Source organism: Naegleria lovaniensis (assembly GCF_003324165.1).
Source record: "Naegleria lovaniensis strain ATCC 30569 chromosome Unknown tig002, whole genome shotgun sequence".
NCBI classification, from domain to species: Eukaryota; Heterolobosea; class Eutetramitea; order Acrasida; family Naegleriidae; genus Naegleria; species Naegleria lovaniensis.
In genome coordinates this window covers 615,941-632,196 of record NW_025407824.1, presented here as the reverse complement: position 1 = coordinate 632,196, position 16,256 = coordinate 615,941, and the positions used below count along the sequence as shown (strand labels likewise).

At 37.8% G+C, this 16,256-nt stretch overlaps 9 protein-coding genes across 9 annotated transcripts; 2 read left to right on the top strand and 7 right to left on the bottom strand.

Annotated features, from left to right (window-relative positions):
* Window positions 1-36: 36 nt before the first annotated feature.
* On the bottom strand, window positions 37-864 carry C9374_007083 (uncharacterized protein; the record flags this gene model as incomplete). Its single annotated transcript, XM_044697015.1, has 2 exons — window positions 37-427; window positions 728-864. 2 exons carry the CDS (start codon window positions 862-864, stop codon window positions 37-39), a joined length of 528 nt encoding a protein of 175 aa, XP_044555446.1.
* A 145-nt stretch (window positions 865-1,009) lies between these two features.
* On the bottom strand, window positions 1,010-2,184 carry C9374_007082 (uncharacterized protein; the record flags this gene model as incomplete). Its single annotated transcript, XM_044697014.1, has 2 exons — window positions 1,010-1,301; window positions 1,502-2,184. The coding sequence occupies 2 exons, from the start codon at window positions 2,182-2,184 to the stop codon at window positions 1,010-1,012; spliced, it is 975 nt and encodes a 324-aa protein (XP_044555445.1).
* Window positions 2,185-2,363: 179 nt separating this feature from the next.
* On the bottom strand, window positions 2,364-3,434 carry C9374_007081 (uncharacterized protein; the record flags this gene model as incomplete). The annotated part of the gene is made up of 1 exon (XM_044697013.1): window positions 2,364-3,434. One exon carries the CDS (start codon window positions 3,432-3,434, stop codon window positions 2,364-2,366), a length of 1,071 nt encoding a protein of 356 aa, XP_044555444.1.
* Window positions 3,435-3,667: 233 nt separating this feature from the next.
* Window positions 3,668-4,792, top strand: C9374_007080 (uncharacterized protein; the record flags this gene model as incomplete). The annotated part of the gene is made up of 1 exon (XM_044697012.1): window positions 3,668-4,792. The coding sequence occupies one exon, from the start codon at window positions 3,668-3,670 to the stop codon at window positions 4,790-4,792; it is 1,125 nt and encodes a 374-aa protein (XP_044555443.1).
* A 1,045-nt stretch (window positions 4,793-5,837) lies between these two features.
* On the bottom strand, window positions 5,838-8,269 carry C9374_007079 (uncharacterized protein; the record flags this gene model as incomplete). Its single annotated transcript, XM_044697010.1, has 5 exons — window positions 5,838-6,229; window positions 6,323-6,736; window positions 6,870-7,107; window positions 7,231-7,738; window positions 7,893-8,269. 5 exons carry the CDS (start codon window positions 8,267-8,269, stop codon window positions 5,838-5,840), a joined length of 1,929 nt encoding a protein of 642 aa, XP_044555442.1.
* Window positions 8,270-8,428: 159 nt separating this feature from the next.
* Window positions 8,429-9,181, bottom strand: C9374_007078 (uncharacterized protein; the record flags this gene model as incomplete). The annotated part of the gene is made up of 1 exon (XM_044697009.1): window positions 8,429-9,181. One exon carries the CDS (start codon window positions 9,179-9,181, stop codon window positions 8,429-8,431), a length of 753 nt encoding a protein of 250 aa, XP_044555441.1.
* Window positions 9,182-9,361: 180 nt separating this feature from the next.
* Window positions 9,362-9,865, bottom strand: C9374_007077 (uncharacterized protein; the record flags this gene model as incomplete). The annotated part of the gene is made up of 1 exon (XM_044697008.1): window positions 9,362-9,865. One exon carries the CDS (start codon window positions 9,863-9,865, stop codon window positions 9,362-9,364), a length of 504 nt encoding a protein of 167 aa, XP_044555440.1.
* A 322-nt stretch (window positions 9,866-10,187) lies between these two features.
* Window positions 10,188-13,021, bottom strand: C9374_007076 (uncharacterized protein; the record flags this gene model as incomplete). Its single annotated transcript, XM_044697007.1, has 2 exons — window positions 10,188-12,730; window positions 12,781-13,021. The coding sequence occupies 2 exons, from the start codon at window positions 13,019-13,021 to the stop codon at window positions 10,188-10,190; spliced, it is 2,784 nt and encodes a 927-aa protein (XP_044555439.1).
* A 597-nt stretch (window positions 13,022-13,618) lies between these two features.
* Window positions 13,619-16,231, top strand: C9374_007075 (uncharacterized protein; the record flags this gene model as incomplete). The annotated part of the gene is made up of 1 exon (XM_044697006.1): window positions 13,619-16,231. The coding sequence occupies one exon, from the start codon at window positions 13,619-13,621 to the stop codon at window positions 16,229-16,231; it is 2,613 nt and encodes an 870-aa protein (XP_044555438.1).
* Between the last annotated feature and the right edge of the window lie 25 nt (window positions 16,232-16,256).

The following is a 16,256-nucleotide window of genomic DNA, read 5'->3' as shown; positions in this document are numbered from 1 at the left end:
AAGTTCGTATCAATTTTTGAAATTACACTAATGAAATTACTTCTTTCCAACAAAATCAACTTTTTGGGCGTTGGCATAGAGCTTTTGTGCCTCATTTTCAGCAGCAATTTGATCATGCGATTTGGCACTTTCTGGTTTGAAAATTTGACGATCCACATTGTATGTATAGACTTGCTTAATTTCTCTCTCATCAATTACGTAAGCAGCCTTCTTGTCCATATCCATTCCGTAAAAAGGTCCAACAGGTTGACCTGGCATTAACTTTAAATTTCCCTTTTGGGCATTCTCTATCACTTCTTGTCTATAAACAATAGTGTCAATATGTTCTGGGTTCCATCCAGCCCCTCTACGGAAATCTTGTTGATAATATTTAATGTGGAAGTTCTTGATGAACGCTTGGCGAGGAATGGTAGCATCCTCCTGAGATCTGATGAAGTAAAATTAATTGAGAGGAGGTAGTTGTTGTGTTGCGTTTGTCGTAACCATATTGAAAAATCCAATGAATTCAAGTTTTGTTATTCCATTGAGAGGCGTCGGAGAATTAAATTGCAAAACATAAGATGGTATTACGTTGGAGCATAGGATGACAGAGCAAGGAATTCAAGTATTATTTCCATCGCATGATGATAAATTCCATTTTAATATTCGAGCATCATCATGGTAAAGGAATAATAAACCATCACATCATAGAATTAATTATCAAAAATAATCATCTCTCAAAACTTACGAAGGTGATGGTGTACGGTATTCCTTCTGATGTTCGGGGAGGTAGTGTTTAAATTCAGGATCCAATCCCCACCACCTATCGACTCTTCTCTTGAGCATCTTGGTCCACTTTTCCATCAACGATGTTGACTTGGGCATTTTTTTTGTTTGGCTTTCACCACAGTGCGTTCAGTGTTTCGTAACAACCTTGTTACGATGGTAAATTTATTATGTCAATAATTAAAAATACAAAGCAATGCAATGTATTTACAAGAGTTGTTGGTAGTTCTTGACGCTTAAATGTTTAAGGCTCTTCATCATTCATTCTCACAAATCCTTCTTGTGATGGATTGAGCGTTCTTTCACTTCTACCATTCTCATTGACCGCGGTCATGCTCTTGATAATGGTAAGGCGATAAGCTTGACATCCGAGGCAGGATCCACAACAAGCCAAAACACAAATTAATGACAAGACAGCAGAAAAAATGGTTAGTGCCAACATGGAGGTTGAATCCTTTCCAGGAAATTGCAAATTATCAAGCTTGAGCTCAGCATGAGCAATGATTGTTTCAATAGCCATAATGAGGATGAGCAAACTTCAATGAGACAATGATTTTTCAACATTACAGTGGAAAATGAGTTTCATAAAATAAGAATTGTGCACATTCATGTTGGCATACACCAGCATAAATGTATGATTAAGATTGGCATGAAAGAAAATGTGACATGAATTCAAATATATGAACAAACGTTACAAAATTATAAAACCACTGAAAATGTTGTACACAACACTTACGCCAAGGAAATGAGATGAGCGATGGTTGAATATTTTCTACGTTTGATATTCTTTGTGATGGTAGAATAAATTCCAATTGAGCCTGATACAAGAATCAGCACAGTGGCGATGGCTTGCATAACTAGAGATGACACAGATACTTCAACTTGGGTGTATTTCATGCTGGTGGCATAAATTGCAAAGAAAAATGTTGCCAATTGGAACACTCCATAAATTGTCAATAGAATTGCAAAAGCTAAAACGACGCGTGTCCAAGTAGAATATTTTGAAGTCATTATTTCGGGATTGTATGAATGTTGAAGTTGAATGGCAGTGGTCATGACATGACCATGATTCATGATATAATTGTTAGAAGTGGGATGAGGCATCATCATGATTTGGGGATTGTTCATTGGATATGCTTCTGGATGTTGTGATGGTAGTTGTGATTGCGGAGGGTAGTACTGGACAAGGGAGGGTTGATGTGGCATCATGGTTGGTGGTGTAGCTGTTGAGACCACATTCTCTTTGGATGGATTGCCCGTCTGTTGAAGTCCATTTCCTGAAACCACAGCGAAATTTGAAGGTACGTTCTGATCATAATCTTTTAATTCAAGCATGGAATCATCGTGATGATGTTCATCGTCATGAATATTCGTTGTTGGTTGCTGATGATCATGATGCACAGAGGGCATGTATCCCATGAAGGGAGAAACTTGAGGAGTGTATTGTGATTTTCGAAAAAGTGCGAATAAAAAATCGACGATTTTTTCGCGATTTTTTTCGAGATCGAAATGAGCGACATTGATGCGTTGTCGTTTTGACTTGATGTTGATTAACATCGAAATCCTTCAAAATCGATTTCGATCAAACTCGAAATTTATTAAGTTTTTGTCTCATCATGCCAGATTTCCTTGCAATGATGAACAAACGATTTGATTAACTTGGGTGTAACTTGATCAAACACCTGCTCCATTATCTCTTCGAGAGAGTCAACCGAATGTTCATAGTTTTTCAACTGTGTTTTCATCCATCCGAAAAGCAATTCAATGGGATTGAAGTCAGGAGAGTATGGGCTTTGCCAAAACACACTAATACCTTGGCCATTCATTATACTATGAACTTCTTTTTCCTTATGAATGGATGCGTTGTCAAGAACTAAAATACAATCTTTTGGGATCAATTTGCTCAATGTTGTCAGAAATATATTAAATCGATCAGCATCAATTGCTTTGTTAGTTGTATCGACAAGTTCCCAGTAAACCAAACCTCCTCTCTCGTTAATGCATGCCAATAATGAAAAACGTTTTCCACTCACTCTGTGCGCACTGTTTTGACAAGTGTTGCCAATTTTGATGTGAGCCCTTGTTCTAATCAAATGGTCATAACAGAAATGCGATTCGTCAATAAAAAACATGATTCTTGTTTTGTAGGTTCGAATAGTTCGCCTGTACACAGTTCTTTGAGATTGTACTCTTGGGCTTTTTCGATATACTGATACTTTTTCACATTTCTTATATGTCCTGAACAAATATTTTGTCGTTATTTTGGAGAGCTGAGATACGGAAATTGAAACATCAAGATAATCTTTAACTATTTGACGTACTTCTGCATAATTAACAGTATTATATTCACTGAATATGATATCAATAAATCTTAACACAGAGAGGTGGGTTGATTTACCTGAATGTGGAGGCCTTCCGAGAGCTTTTTCTTTTTGTATTTCATTGCAATATTTGTAAATCGTTGAAGGTGCGAAAGGTAAAATTTGTTGCAAGACCTTTGGTTTATCTCCATACTTTCCACACACCAATTTAATGAACTCAATTTGTTCTGGGGCTAATTTTTGACCTTGGATATATGGTCTTAGTTTTTGAGATATTTGGACACCTGTTTTTTGTTTGAAAACTCGTCTTTCATCGTTTGTGAATCGATGTTGCGTTGCTTTTACCATGTGGAAATCGATTTTTTCGAGCAAAATTGATAAGAAATTGTTGAGAAAATCAATTCTGCTCGATTATGTTGAATTGTTTAATGTTCTCATATCGAAAATGTTGAATTGAACGACATTGATTTGTTTCGGAATAAAAAAAACTCAACGGCCTCTTGTTTTTTAAGTCGTCTTGTTTTTTGTGCGATTGTGTCAACGTCAAAAAACAATAACAACGGTTTTCTCACTGAAAAAAAATGGGCAAAGACAAAACAAAGTGGAACACGTTTGATCGTTTTTGCGAAATACTCGCAACCACATTACCTATTTGTTCAAATGAGCTCTATTCTCATGGAATGACAAATTCAAAAGCAGCAAGCAAAGTTTTCAAGAAGCTCCAATTAGAAACAAAAAAAAATACAAATTTCACATTTCCTACTGCTAAAGGTTCAAGAAAATACAAAGATGGTTTACCAGCAACATGCAACGCCCCAAAAGATGACAAACGTGTGAAAGATTTTTTTGATACTTTCATTCAAGAAAACAAGAAATGGATTGTTAACGAGATTGAAAAAGAGATTTCTGCTCACTCCAACAAAAAACAATCATTGGCTTCACAAATTCAAGGTGACAGTAGTGACAGCGAATCAGAACATTCAGATCAGGATGATGAGAAAGATGATTTGGATTGGATTGATGATAATGGCAACGATTTGCAGGAAGTTATGTATAAAGAAGCGCAAGATAAATTGAGAGACAATGCGAAAAAGCGTACAAGAAAAGGTGATACAGACAAAAGCGTCTCTCCTGTATTCAAAAAAGCTCTTGCTTCTATTCAAAAAAAATCATTGGTCATTAAGAAAGAATTGGACGAGTCAAAGACCAAGGAAACACCTTCAATGGCTCCTGAGCTTGATATATGTGGCATGGATTTGCATGATATGTTTGATCTTGATCCAAAACCTGAGTCAACACCACAAGTTACTACGTTCAAATCACCTGTTTTAGAATTCCAGATTTTCAAATTGGATCAGTTAAAGAAGCAAATTTTTATTAACGCTAAACAAGACTGTGATACTAATGATAAGGATATGCAAAATTCGACAAAGTTTTTAAAAACTATGAAAGACATGGAAGAAAATAATTCAAAAGTTATTGCAGATCAATTATTGAAAGTTCAGAAAGAAAAGGAGGAGTTACTTGAGAGATTTAAAAAACAAGAAGAAGATATTGCAAAACAAGAGGAACAGTATGTAAAACCTTTGACCAAATTGGTGAATGAAGTTGCAAAATTGATTGAGGTAAAGAAAGAGAAGATTAGACAAAAAGAGGAAGAGGAGAAAAATCAAATAGAAGCAAATTATCAGAGTTTATTTGATTAAAGGTTCTTCATGATCGATTTTTTCAACTCTGACGATCAAGAAAATCGATTCATGTCGATCATAATTGATTTTTTCGATTTTGGACGAAAAACATCGACTTTGAGAAATGAATCGTGTTGAGGTAATCGATTCAGGTCGATCATAATCGATTTTTTCGACTTTGCACGAATAGCATCAACATCGTATCTCGTCAACATCAAGCAAAATCGTTTTCGGGAAGAAACGTCCAAAAAATGAGGGTTGACCGAATTTGAGCAAATCGTTTTCGATTTTACTCGATTTTTTTTCGCACTTTTTGGAAAATCACAATAGTGTATGCTTTGGTTCATTCCGGCACCTGCCATGGCGAGAGGGTTTTGTTGTTGTGAGTATTGTACAGGAGGTGTTGTCTCCTGAGGATGGTGATTCATTTGACGAGGATGAAATCAGAGATACGCAGGCAATTTTTATGTTTGAACCTTTCTTAACGTCACTTACTCGGACGAGTTCGCAACTGCTGAAAAGAAACAACAACATGATCAGCCTCCTAGCTCAGCGTTATTCATTCCTGTTTGACCACTTGTTTAATACCAGTACGCAATTTGCACTTTCATAAGAACACAAAAAGATGGTCCCCTCAATGATGCCTTTGGTTTGTTGGTTTTCTGCTTTTTAGACATTTTTGATGTTTGTCCACCTCCGTCTCCAACCTGTTGCGATTATTCCAAGCTTTCATTAACTGTATGGAAGGTTGTATTCACATGTGGACAGTTCCATTCGAACGGACAAGAAACCAACAAGTATGAGTAAATTAACAGCCGGTTCACAGGACTGGATAAGGCAGCCCAGCGAGGGAAGAGACCAACGCAACGACAACAGCAAAATGAATTAACTTGGCTTGGTTTCAGTGCAATCCAAACATTGCCCCTTGTAAACGTAAATGATTATTCGTGCCTGGAAGCAACATCATTTTATACACATCCTTCATGAAATGAACAGTTCAACTATTTTAAATAAAGAAGCAAAGATAACTTGCTCATCGTTTTTACTTTGTTCATGTCATACTCTATTCCTTTTTCAAACCTAACTTCTCAGCAGCCCAATCCCTCAATACAAACTTTTGAATCTTTCCTGTAACAGTTAATGGAAATTCGTCCATAAACATGACATATTTTGGAATCTTGTAGTGAGCAATTTGATTGTGACAATAGTCATTCAATTCCTCTTGTGTGAGTGATTGACCTCTCTTCAAAATAATACAAGCACAAATTTGTTCTCCATATTTGGCATCTGGAACACCAACAATAGCAACATCCTTAATGGCTGGATGTAAATAGAGGAAGTTTTCAATTTCTCTTGGAACAATATTTTCTCCTCCTCGAATGATAATGTCCTTAATTCTTCCTTCAATGCTGCAATAAGGTCCTTTTTCATCTTTTCTAAATACAGCAATGTCACCTGTATTAAATTATTTCACAAAAAAATCATTGGATCAAATATTGATTATTTGAACATGTTCGTTCCATATGGAATGACCTCGTAAAAACTTACCTGTTTTCATCCATCCATCCTTATCAATCACCTTCCTAGTCGCATCTGGTTGGTCCCAATAATATTTCATCACCAAATATCCTCTCACATGCAATTCACCCTGAGTTCCAAATGGTACAATGGCACCAGTTTCTGGATCCACGACTCGTGCTTCGACGTGTGGATGAATTCGACCCACAGAAGTGGTACGAACTTCCAAACTATCATCAATATGTGTTTGGAATGAAACTGGACTCGTCTCAGTCATGCCATAACAATTGGTGAGCTGAGTGAGATGCATTTCATTAATGCAACGTTTCATGAGAGGCATTGGACAAAGAGAGCCAGCAACAATACCTGTACGGAGTGAAGAGAGATCATAGTTTTTGAAATTAGGATGTTCCAATTCTGCAATGAACATGGTTGGAACGCCATCTGTGAATGTTTCGTATGTGATTCAAACAGTGTGTAAAATTCCCAATCAATACATGTTCAATATTAATGAGTGGATGAAAAGTTCAATATTGCATTTTGAATTAGAACAACTCCATTCACAACTAGTACTTACGTAAGGCAGTACATTTGTGATTGTGAACAGCTTTCAACGCTGCTTCAGCATCAAATCCAAAACTAGGCAACACAATTCCACATCCATGCAACATGAATGCCAAAAATCCTAAATTAGAACCAAAACAGTGATAGAATGGTACACAGAGAGCGAGTTTGTCCTGACCTGTTTGTAAATTCATTCCTTGTCCAACGAAATATGAATTGTTAATAATGTTATAATGGGTGAGAGCAGCAGCCTATGTAATGAGATTTTCATGGAAATTCAAAGATTATATAGAATTGGTAATGATAATAATTATAATCAAAATTATCCAATGCATTCAGAATGTCAAATCCATTGAGAACTGAATGATACTTACCTTTGGAAGACCTGTCGTTCCCGATGTAAATTGAATATTCAAAGTATCATGACATGAATGTTTCACCTTCGTCCAACTTTGTTGAGAAAAATTTCTTGGAAGTGGCACATTCAACAAGTCCACAAAATTAATCATTCCATTGTAATGTTTTTCACTAGTCAAATCAGCACTGAGTGGAGAACAATAAAAAATGTGACGTAAATGAGGCAATGCTTCACTCTCTACAGTTGGAACAGCATTGGAAGCATCTAAATTCAATGCTGGATGAGAAGATTGTTTTTCCAATCCAGGACATAAATCATAGAGCATTCGAACATAGTTGGTTCCTTTAAATTCTGGAACAACGATGAGACCTTTGCATTGAACGAGATTGAGAGCATGTTGTAATTCGTGTTTTCTATAGGCAGGATTGACATTGACCACAATGAGACCAAGTTTTGAAGCTGCCATTAATACAATGACCCATTCGTGAGAGTTTGGCATCCAGATACCGATACGATCGTTCTTTCTGAGATGTTATATTTTAACAAATTTTGATCATTCATTTCCATCATATTTCACAAAATATGAATTTGATCATTTATCATTCATAACCATTCCAACCATAATATTTCAAATGTAATACATTATAATTTGACAATAATCAATCGCAACACACTTACTTGTATCCCAAACGATGTAATGAATTTGCCAAATGCAACGATTGATCATAAACTTCTCTCCAAGTCAATCGTTGATCTCTTTTATTATTATGTTCATTTCCACATACTTGTAAGAGAGCATGAGAATCACCCATTTCAACGACTCTCTTTTCAAATCTCTCGAATAATGTTTCAGTGATCAACTCTTGATCAAAGCTACCACGAATGGAAGATGGTTCAAAAGTTTGAGAGGAAGAAGAACGAATGTAATTATTACGAGTATGAAATTGTTGAGATGATGGATGACATGATGATGCAAGTGAAAGCTTGTGTGCTGATGATGATTTCTTAAAAGCACAAGTCAAGAGATGACGACCAGTGCAGGATGTTTTGTACATTTTTTTATGCGATGATGATGATCGACGACTCGTGCCGTGTCCATTGTATTTTTATTCTCCGATGGAACTTGTGATTTTGTAACAATGATTTCAGGTTGATGTTCTGATCGCTTATTAAATCAAACCAAATACAACAAAGAAAATTGAACGGACATTCCATTATTTCTTTCGTTGTTGAGGAAGGGGATATAAGGGTTCAGGATTTTCATTCCTATATTGTTGAACATACTCTTGCAATTCACCTCTCTTTTTCATTTCTAGCAATTCGACCAAAGTATCACCATGACATGCTTTGGAAGGATCCGATTTGCACCAACATCCCAACACTTTTCCATCCAATTCCTCCAAATCCTGTAAAAGATCATCCCTTCTCAGAATGTAATCTCTATATTTTTGACATGCCACTTCTGCACTACCGCCACATGTAGAGACGGGATATGGATTTCCCCATTTTGAATGAGGTAAATTCCATCCTCCCATGGTCATGGCTCTACCAATGTAGACTTGACAATCTTGAACGATTTGACCATTTCGACGTTGTAATTTAACGACACGAGTTCCAGAATTGTTGACAAGGTGAGGTTTGGAGGTGTTGCCTTTTTCTGAAATCAGATTAGTACTACTACTGCTCTTACTTGATGCATTCTTTTGACCACTCTGAGTGTTATTATTTGATGATGATGATGCAGCCACATGTTGAGATTTAAATTGTGGAGTGGAAGATTTAATATTTGAGGAGGTAGAGGTGTCACGAGTTTGTGAACTCATTGGTTTTTTTGAGAGAGTTTCATGTTCCGATGTGCTCGAAACATTCTTATTTCTAGGTCTTTTTTCGAGAGTATTACTCGATGTGTTGTTTTGAGTTGTGTTGACATGAACGGCTTGGAAATTGAAGCTTCGAGATTGAGACATTTTTTTGTGAAAATGATGCACATGGTTTTCCGATCCTTCATGGTTTGCATCAAATTCAATTTTGAAAATGATGATGAACCTTAATGGCAAGATTCAAGTTAGATCAACGATGTTTTTTCAATGCCAACAAGTTCCAAAGGTATCACAATATTCAAAATAGTTTTATTGCTCATTTCTCTCTCACTTTAGAAATATTTCTCCCATGACGTCTTTGAGTTCATTAACTCTCAATTCTCCCAATCGACTCCTGTTATATTCTCCTTGATTGACCAACTCGATCGTGTCTTTCAACTGATCGAGATCGAGATGTAACAATTCTCGAATATGATCTTCCATGTTTTCTAAAATGTTGTCATGTGAGGATGTTGTGGTTGTTGTAGCTGTCGTACCGCTCTCTTTTGGAATGTTTCCTTTAAATAACAAGTTCAAAATGTCGTTACATGCTTCTTTCATCTTTTTCGATTGGGAGAGAATTTTGTGTTGTCTCGATGTGATATTGCTCATGGAAGGAGATCCTGTCGAGGTGGTTTTTTGGATGGAACATAATTCATTGTATAATGTTTTTAGAATTTGAACCGTGCGATTATCGAGATTTGGTGAATTGTCAATGACGATGGGTTGTTCATGTTCTCGACTTCTTGAAAGAGCATTTGAGTCAAATCTCTTGGTTTCAACCATTTCCATAGTACTATAAGGTGTAAATTGTTGTTGGATTGTTGTTTGAAGTGAAAGGATGTGGAAAGAATCAAAGAAAGGTTCGGCTGTTGCACTTGAGCGAGTTATTTTCTTTCGTATTTCTGTGGATTGGTTATGAAGAGGTTTTGTCCAAGTAGTACTTTGCTGTATGCTCAAGCATAAATGAAGGCATAACTTCAAATTGTTGAATTTCTTTTTAAGGAAATAAGATGTAATGAAAACTGTTACATGTATGCAGAACAAGTTGCAAAATCAAATTCAATTTGAGTAGCTTGTATTTGACCTCATCAGCCTTTGTGAACACACTAAATCACTTTACAGTCTTGCAATGAAGTAACGCTACAAAATGAGCTTCTCTGATAAGTGGAAAGTCAGGTGGATTGATTGAGAATGCACTTCTGACCTCTCTGCATGAAGGATAAATGAATAGTTTATACCTTCTTCCATCAATATCCCACTTGGCCCGAAATGCATTCTTATCCTTTTTCAAATTTGATGCTTGCTTGTCCATTGAGGGTAGATCATTGGGTTCTTGGCTAGTGATGAGACATTTGATTGCATTTTTACCGTGATTCTCAAAGTCCCATTTTGCAGTGCCATCAACATTAACGATGACAGGGAATTTTGGGTCTTTAACTCCCTTCACAAATGCTTGAATGTGTAAATTACTAAGTTTCAAGTTTACACCGTCAGTCAACTCCAAGTCTGATTCCACTACATGCACAGCAGTCTCTGTTTCGTTAGATCTTACTGAATCAAGGCTGCTCGCAGAGCTGGATGGAGAATTTGTGAGAGTTGGAACGCTAGAGCTTTGACTTCTTTCAGCATCTGAGCTGCTTGTCCTGTAGCTGCTCTTGGAGTAGCTATCATTTGGATCATTATTTCTTCTGTCGCCAGAAAAAGATGGGCTATTATATCGATCTGTTGAATACTGTCTGTCATAGTACGATGATCTGCTGCTTGAAGGCCTACTGTATGAATATTCTCCCCAACTTTCCAAATGATAACTGCTGCTTGAATACCTAGAATTATCATACTTTCTGTCGTATTCTTTCCTCTGTGAACGATCTTCTTGTCGTCTTGCATCACTTGGAGATACTGGACCGGTTCGAAAGGATGATGGAGGTTTGTTGAATGGCTGAGGTAATTGTTGATATGAAGATGATGGAGGTGTTGTTGAGGGTGGTTTTTCTGAATTTGATTTGCTTATCGAACTGGATCGATTTGGATCACTTGGAGAAATAGGACCTGCAACCAACGGCCTGGAGGATGGAGGTTTAAATGGGGTTGTGGTTGGAATGGAACTTGGAGAAATTGGTCCGTTACTAGTACTCAGTGGTCTTTCTGCATTCGACTTGGTGTGCATTGGTTTTTCAGAAAAAAAGGGTGGTCTTTCTTTGCTCGCATCGATCGATGTTGTGACCGGTTTGTTGGAAGGAACTGAGCTGTTGCTGGCATAATTTCCAAGCCTCCTTGTATCGTTGATAGGAGCTGAAGAAGGTATTGTTGAAGATGGTGTTTGAGAAAACAATTTGGCTGATCTCATAGGATTGGTAGGAGAAATTGGTCCAACAATCTTGTTACCACTTGGTATTCTTTGTGTAGGTTGATATCTTGTATCACTTGGAGATACTGGACCGGTTCGAAAGGATGATGGAGGTTTGTTAAATGGATGAGGTGATTGCAGAGATGACGATGATGGAGGTGTTATTGAGGGTGGCTTTTCTGAATTTGATTTGCTTATCGAACTGGATCGATTTAGATCACTTGGAGAGACGGGACCAGATATTGGTCTTGTAGAGCTTTGGAGGTGTTGAGGATTTGTGTTAGTAGAATTGGAAAATGAGGAAATCCCTGAACCAGTTCGTCTTGCCAAGTCACTGGGGGAAACAGGCCCTGTTGTGGAGATTCCACCAGCCACGCCATGTTCTTTGGTTGTGTTAATTTGTAGTTGAGCAGGCGCATTTCTTTTCCTTTTGAATTTTGAGAACCTTTCGTCATCTGTATGTTTGGATAAAAAGGCGGAAATTCCTCCAAGTGCAGCTGTGTTGGTTTGGTTGGTGGATACTGGAGTAGAAAGTGATTTCTGATTACTAGGTACAGCGTCTTGAGTGCCATTGTGATTGATTACTTGAGGTGGCTGTGTGAATATACTTGTTGAGGGAGTTACATTCGATACACCACTTGACGATGATGAAGCAGTGGCTGACTGTTCAGGTTTTGGTAATAATCTTAATCTTGGATCTGTAGGAGGAGAATGTGACAATGATCTATTTACAATAAGGGTATTATCTGCCGTTGAAGAAATACCTGTTCGTTGCTCTAAGAGTTGTGCAGAAGGAATGGATGATGATGGACGCTGTGGTGTGAGTGGGGAAGAGTGCAACGGTGGTAAATTTTGAGAACTAGATCCTGAATTAAGGGAAGGGGTATAACTAGTTGCGCTGGACGAAGAGGGTGGTAAAATTTTTTTTTTCTGAATTCTGAAAGGAGGTTGGCTAACACCATTAATCTCATTGGGATTCTTCTTTGGCACCTTAGAGAGGGGATTGGTGTCAAGACTGGAAATAAATTTGGCTGTTATGTGTGTTGGTTTTGCTTTGAACTCATCTGTATTATAGCTTAACTTATCATCCTCATCATCATCTAAAACTAATTTTCTCTTTTTCGTTGAGCTTGTTTCCTCCGAATTGTCATTACTAGTAGGAATATCACTACATTTCAAAGTCGTACTATTTTTCACATTTTCTACATTTTCTTTTCCTTCCGAGTCAGAATCGTCATCAATTATTCGTTTCTTGTTGATTTTAAGAGGTTCCGAAGAGCTTGTTGCAGCCATCTGTGCTCTTAATTCTGTAAGTAAAGTATAATGATTGAATTGAGAATCATTTTTAACAACCTACGTGTTTGTTGCTCCACATCATGCAAAATAGATTTCAGCCTAGATTGAACCTCCTTTCTTCTGTCCTCAAACTCGTCAATAATGCTCGTTTGACCATCCAATGTCACATTTTCGTATGGCTCCCATGTGTTTTTACTGTCATCATAGCCTTTCCATTTCACCAAAAACATTGCCTTTCCTCTAAAATACTTTTTTGCGATTACATATTCGACTTCATAAATATCGCTTTCTCCGACGGACATTTTGAGTTGCGAAAAAAGGATTAACTACTCAATGATTCTCGCTATATATTCCGATTGTTCTCGTTATCACAAGAAAATAATTTCCACAAAATTTGTGTAAACGAAAACAAAGTTAGGTGTGTCGCTTCCGACAGAGAGATGTGAAGAAGAACGAAGGTGTTGAAGCGTTTTTTTTGAGTGTGTTTGGCTTTTTAATTTTGGGATGATGGTTTAAAAGGAATTTTGGCGCCACACTAGCCTTGATTGCAAAAACAAGCCTTGTTTCGAATCGAGTTTAATTGAACATTGGGTTTCTGTTAAAAAAAGTGGATCCGAATGAATCAATGTGGGGTTAAGCACCTTCTCTTAGCAAAGCAATTGTTAATGAATAAATAATATAATTTCAATTTATTCAAAAAGATTGAAAAGATTTAAAGCATACCTTTACTCAAGCGATCCTTGGGGATCTCTCGGTTTTGACAAGCATAAAAATTTTACCGTTACAAATAAAATTTAAAAAAAATACACAAACACCTCTTGCGGCAATCTTCCAAGACACTCTTGATATCGCTTTGATCAGTCGTGATTGGCTCAACAACACTTGCGAGAGACACACCCATGTCGAACCTCCTTCTCACATCACCGTTCATTCCATCTCCTCCTTCATCACCACAACAACAACAAACACGTAAAAGCCAAAAGTTATGCCATCACCAGTCTTCACCTCAATCATCTCCTTCATTGCATAATACATCATCGATTCTTTCAACAACTATGATAGACTGTGGTTTTGGTGCCACTAATCGGTTGTCAACGAGCACTTCATCCATCACAGACTCGTTACTATTGATGAGTCCCATTTCCTCCTATTCGAATAACCATCACAATCACTTTGAGGAGATGTCAAACCTCAAACAACCATTAACCGACTCTTTTCAAAAAACTCCACCAAGAAGTAGCACTTCTACGACTGTTTCATGTCCTCACACAGCTCCAAGCCATTTACTAACAAGCCCACAATCAAGTCATGCAAGATTCTCTCGGGCAACCTCATTTGCTCAACAACAAGATTCCTCCACCATCATAACAAGTCCGTCTAAAAAGAGGTTACATCCTCTCTCTGTACTTTCTCCTCACTCATGCCAAAAACCTCATAACTCAATAATGGACAATCGAAAATGTATGACTGCTTGTAATAAGACCAATCGAAGAGTCACTACTGCTTCAACTCCTTCTAAACCTTCGAGTGTAGTGAAGAGATTGGACTTTTCCAATCTCAATGACACCAATCAAGAAGGCAGCACTGGTTTGACTCAAATATTTTCTCCTTTTTCTCCCAAATCACTTTCTTCACCCAAAGCTCATACGGATGCATTTACGAGTCAAAATCTTTCACCTACCAACAGGAGAAGAAATTGTGATCATTCTCTCATCATGTCTCCAACCAATTCTTCCACTCTTCATGCAGATCGATTCATTCCACAGCGATGTACCTCGAGTGAAATGGAAATTGCGAAACATTTAATGTTCACGTCGAATGAGCCCTCCACACCACCCTCTTCAAAAATAAGCTATTCACAAAGCAGCAACAGTGGTCAAGCCAGTGCAAGTTCCACAATAATGAATATGCCGTATCAATTTGAATCATGTCTCGAAAGTCGATTGCTCGACTCGAGAATTTCTGACAAGAAAATTTTCAAATTTAAACCAACCAATTTCCATAGCCTTAATAGCAGTAGTCATGTGATTTCTATGACAGGTTCGATGGGTTCAGAGGAGACTTACCGAAACGGCAGTCAGCAAGATCACTCTGAGGAATTTCATACGAGTAGCTCTCGGACCGATTCATGTTTTAATAATCAGGAAAATATTCGAAGGGGTAATGTACCATCCTCTTCCATGGTTCTCTCCTCCCCAAAACACGCCCTTCAAAGCTCAACAAGCGCCGATTCAAACATTCAAAACAAATTACAGGCCGTGTTTTCATGCAATAAGCAATTTTCACAAATGACCGAAATGGAAAAGAGACAGCTGTATCAAAGTGGTTATGGCAGTGGTGGCAATTCCAAGCAACGTGAAATTTCTTCACTGCCTGAGCGTGTTCTTGACGCACCCAAAATGTTAGATGACTTTTATTTGAATTTACTGGATTGGAGCTCGCAAAATGTGTTGGCCGTAGCTCTCTATGACACGGTGTATTTGTGGGATGCAAACAATGGAAATATTCACATGCTTACAAAAACGAGTGGAGATTCTCAGGAAGAAGCAGAAACCAACATTAATACCATTACAAGTGTGGCTTGGACAATGGATGGTGCTCATCTTGCAGTAGGTACCAATCACTGCACGGTTGAGTTATGGAATGTTGAACGAAGAAAGTTAGTAAGGAAAATGCTTGGACATAGCTCTCGTGTGGGCTCTCTCTCTTGGAATCCAAGATGTCAACCAATTCTTTCTTCTGGCTCGCGGGATGGTAAAATTTTAAATCATGATGTTCGAGTTGGCCCTGGTGGACTCTATACTCAATCAACACATGGCCTATTCATGCAACAACATGAATCCATACCAAACTATCCAAACCAAGTCACTTCTGTGTTCACTGGTCATTCTCAAGAAGTGTGTGGTTTGAAATGGTCACCCGATGGATCTCAACTTGCATCAGGAGGTAATGACAATACTCTCCATATTTGGGATGCAAGTGCTGCAAGCTTTTCCTCATCTCTTTTTACTTTCAACGAGCACGTGGCTGCTGTTAAAGCATTGGCATGGTGTCCATGGCAAGCTCACTTGTTGGCAAGTGGAGGTGGTACAGCCGATAGAAAAATACACTTTTGGAATACCTCCAATGGAGCTCTTTTGAACAGTGTCGACACGAAATCTCAAGTGTGCAGCTTGTTGTGGTCTAAATACGACAGGGAGCTCGTTTCTTCACATGGATTCTCACAGAATCAACTCATTATTTGGAAATATCCAAGTTTGAGGAAGGTTGCAGAACTTACTGGTCACACGAGTCGTGTCCTTCATTTGGCTCAATCTCCAGACGGAAGTCATGTAGTATCTGCAGCAGGTGATGAAACACTTCGATTCTGGAAGATATTTTCGAGTGCTAGTGATATTTTACATGCGAGTGGCAACACGAACCAACTCTCGTATGGAGCTAAACAATTTGGAAGATTTTTCACATCGAGCAATACCTCCAACTCACTCAATGATATGATGTCTCTTAGATAAATCGTAGAAGATTTTTCACCTAGGT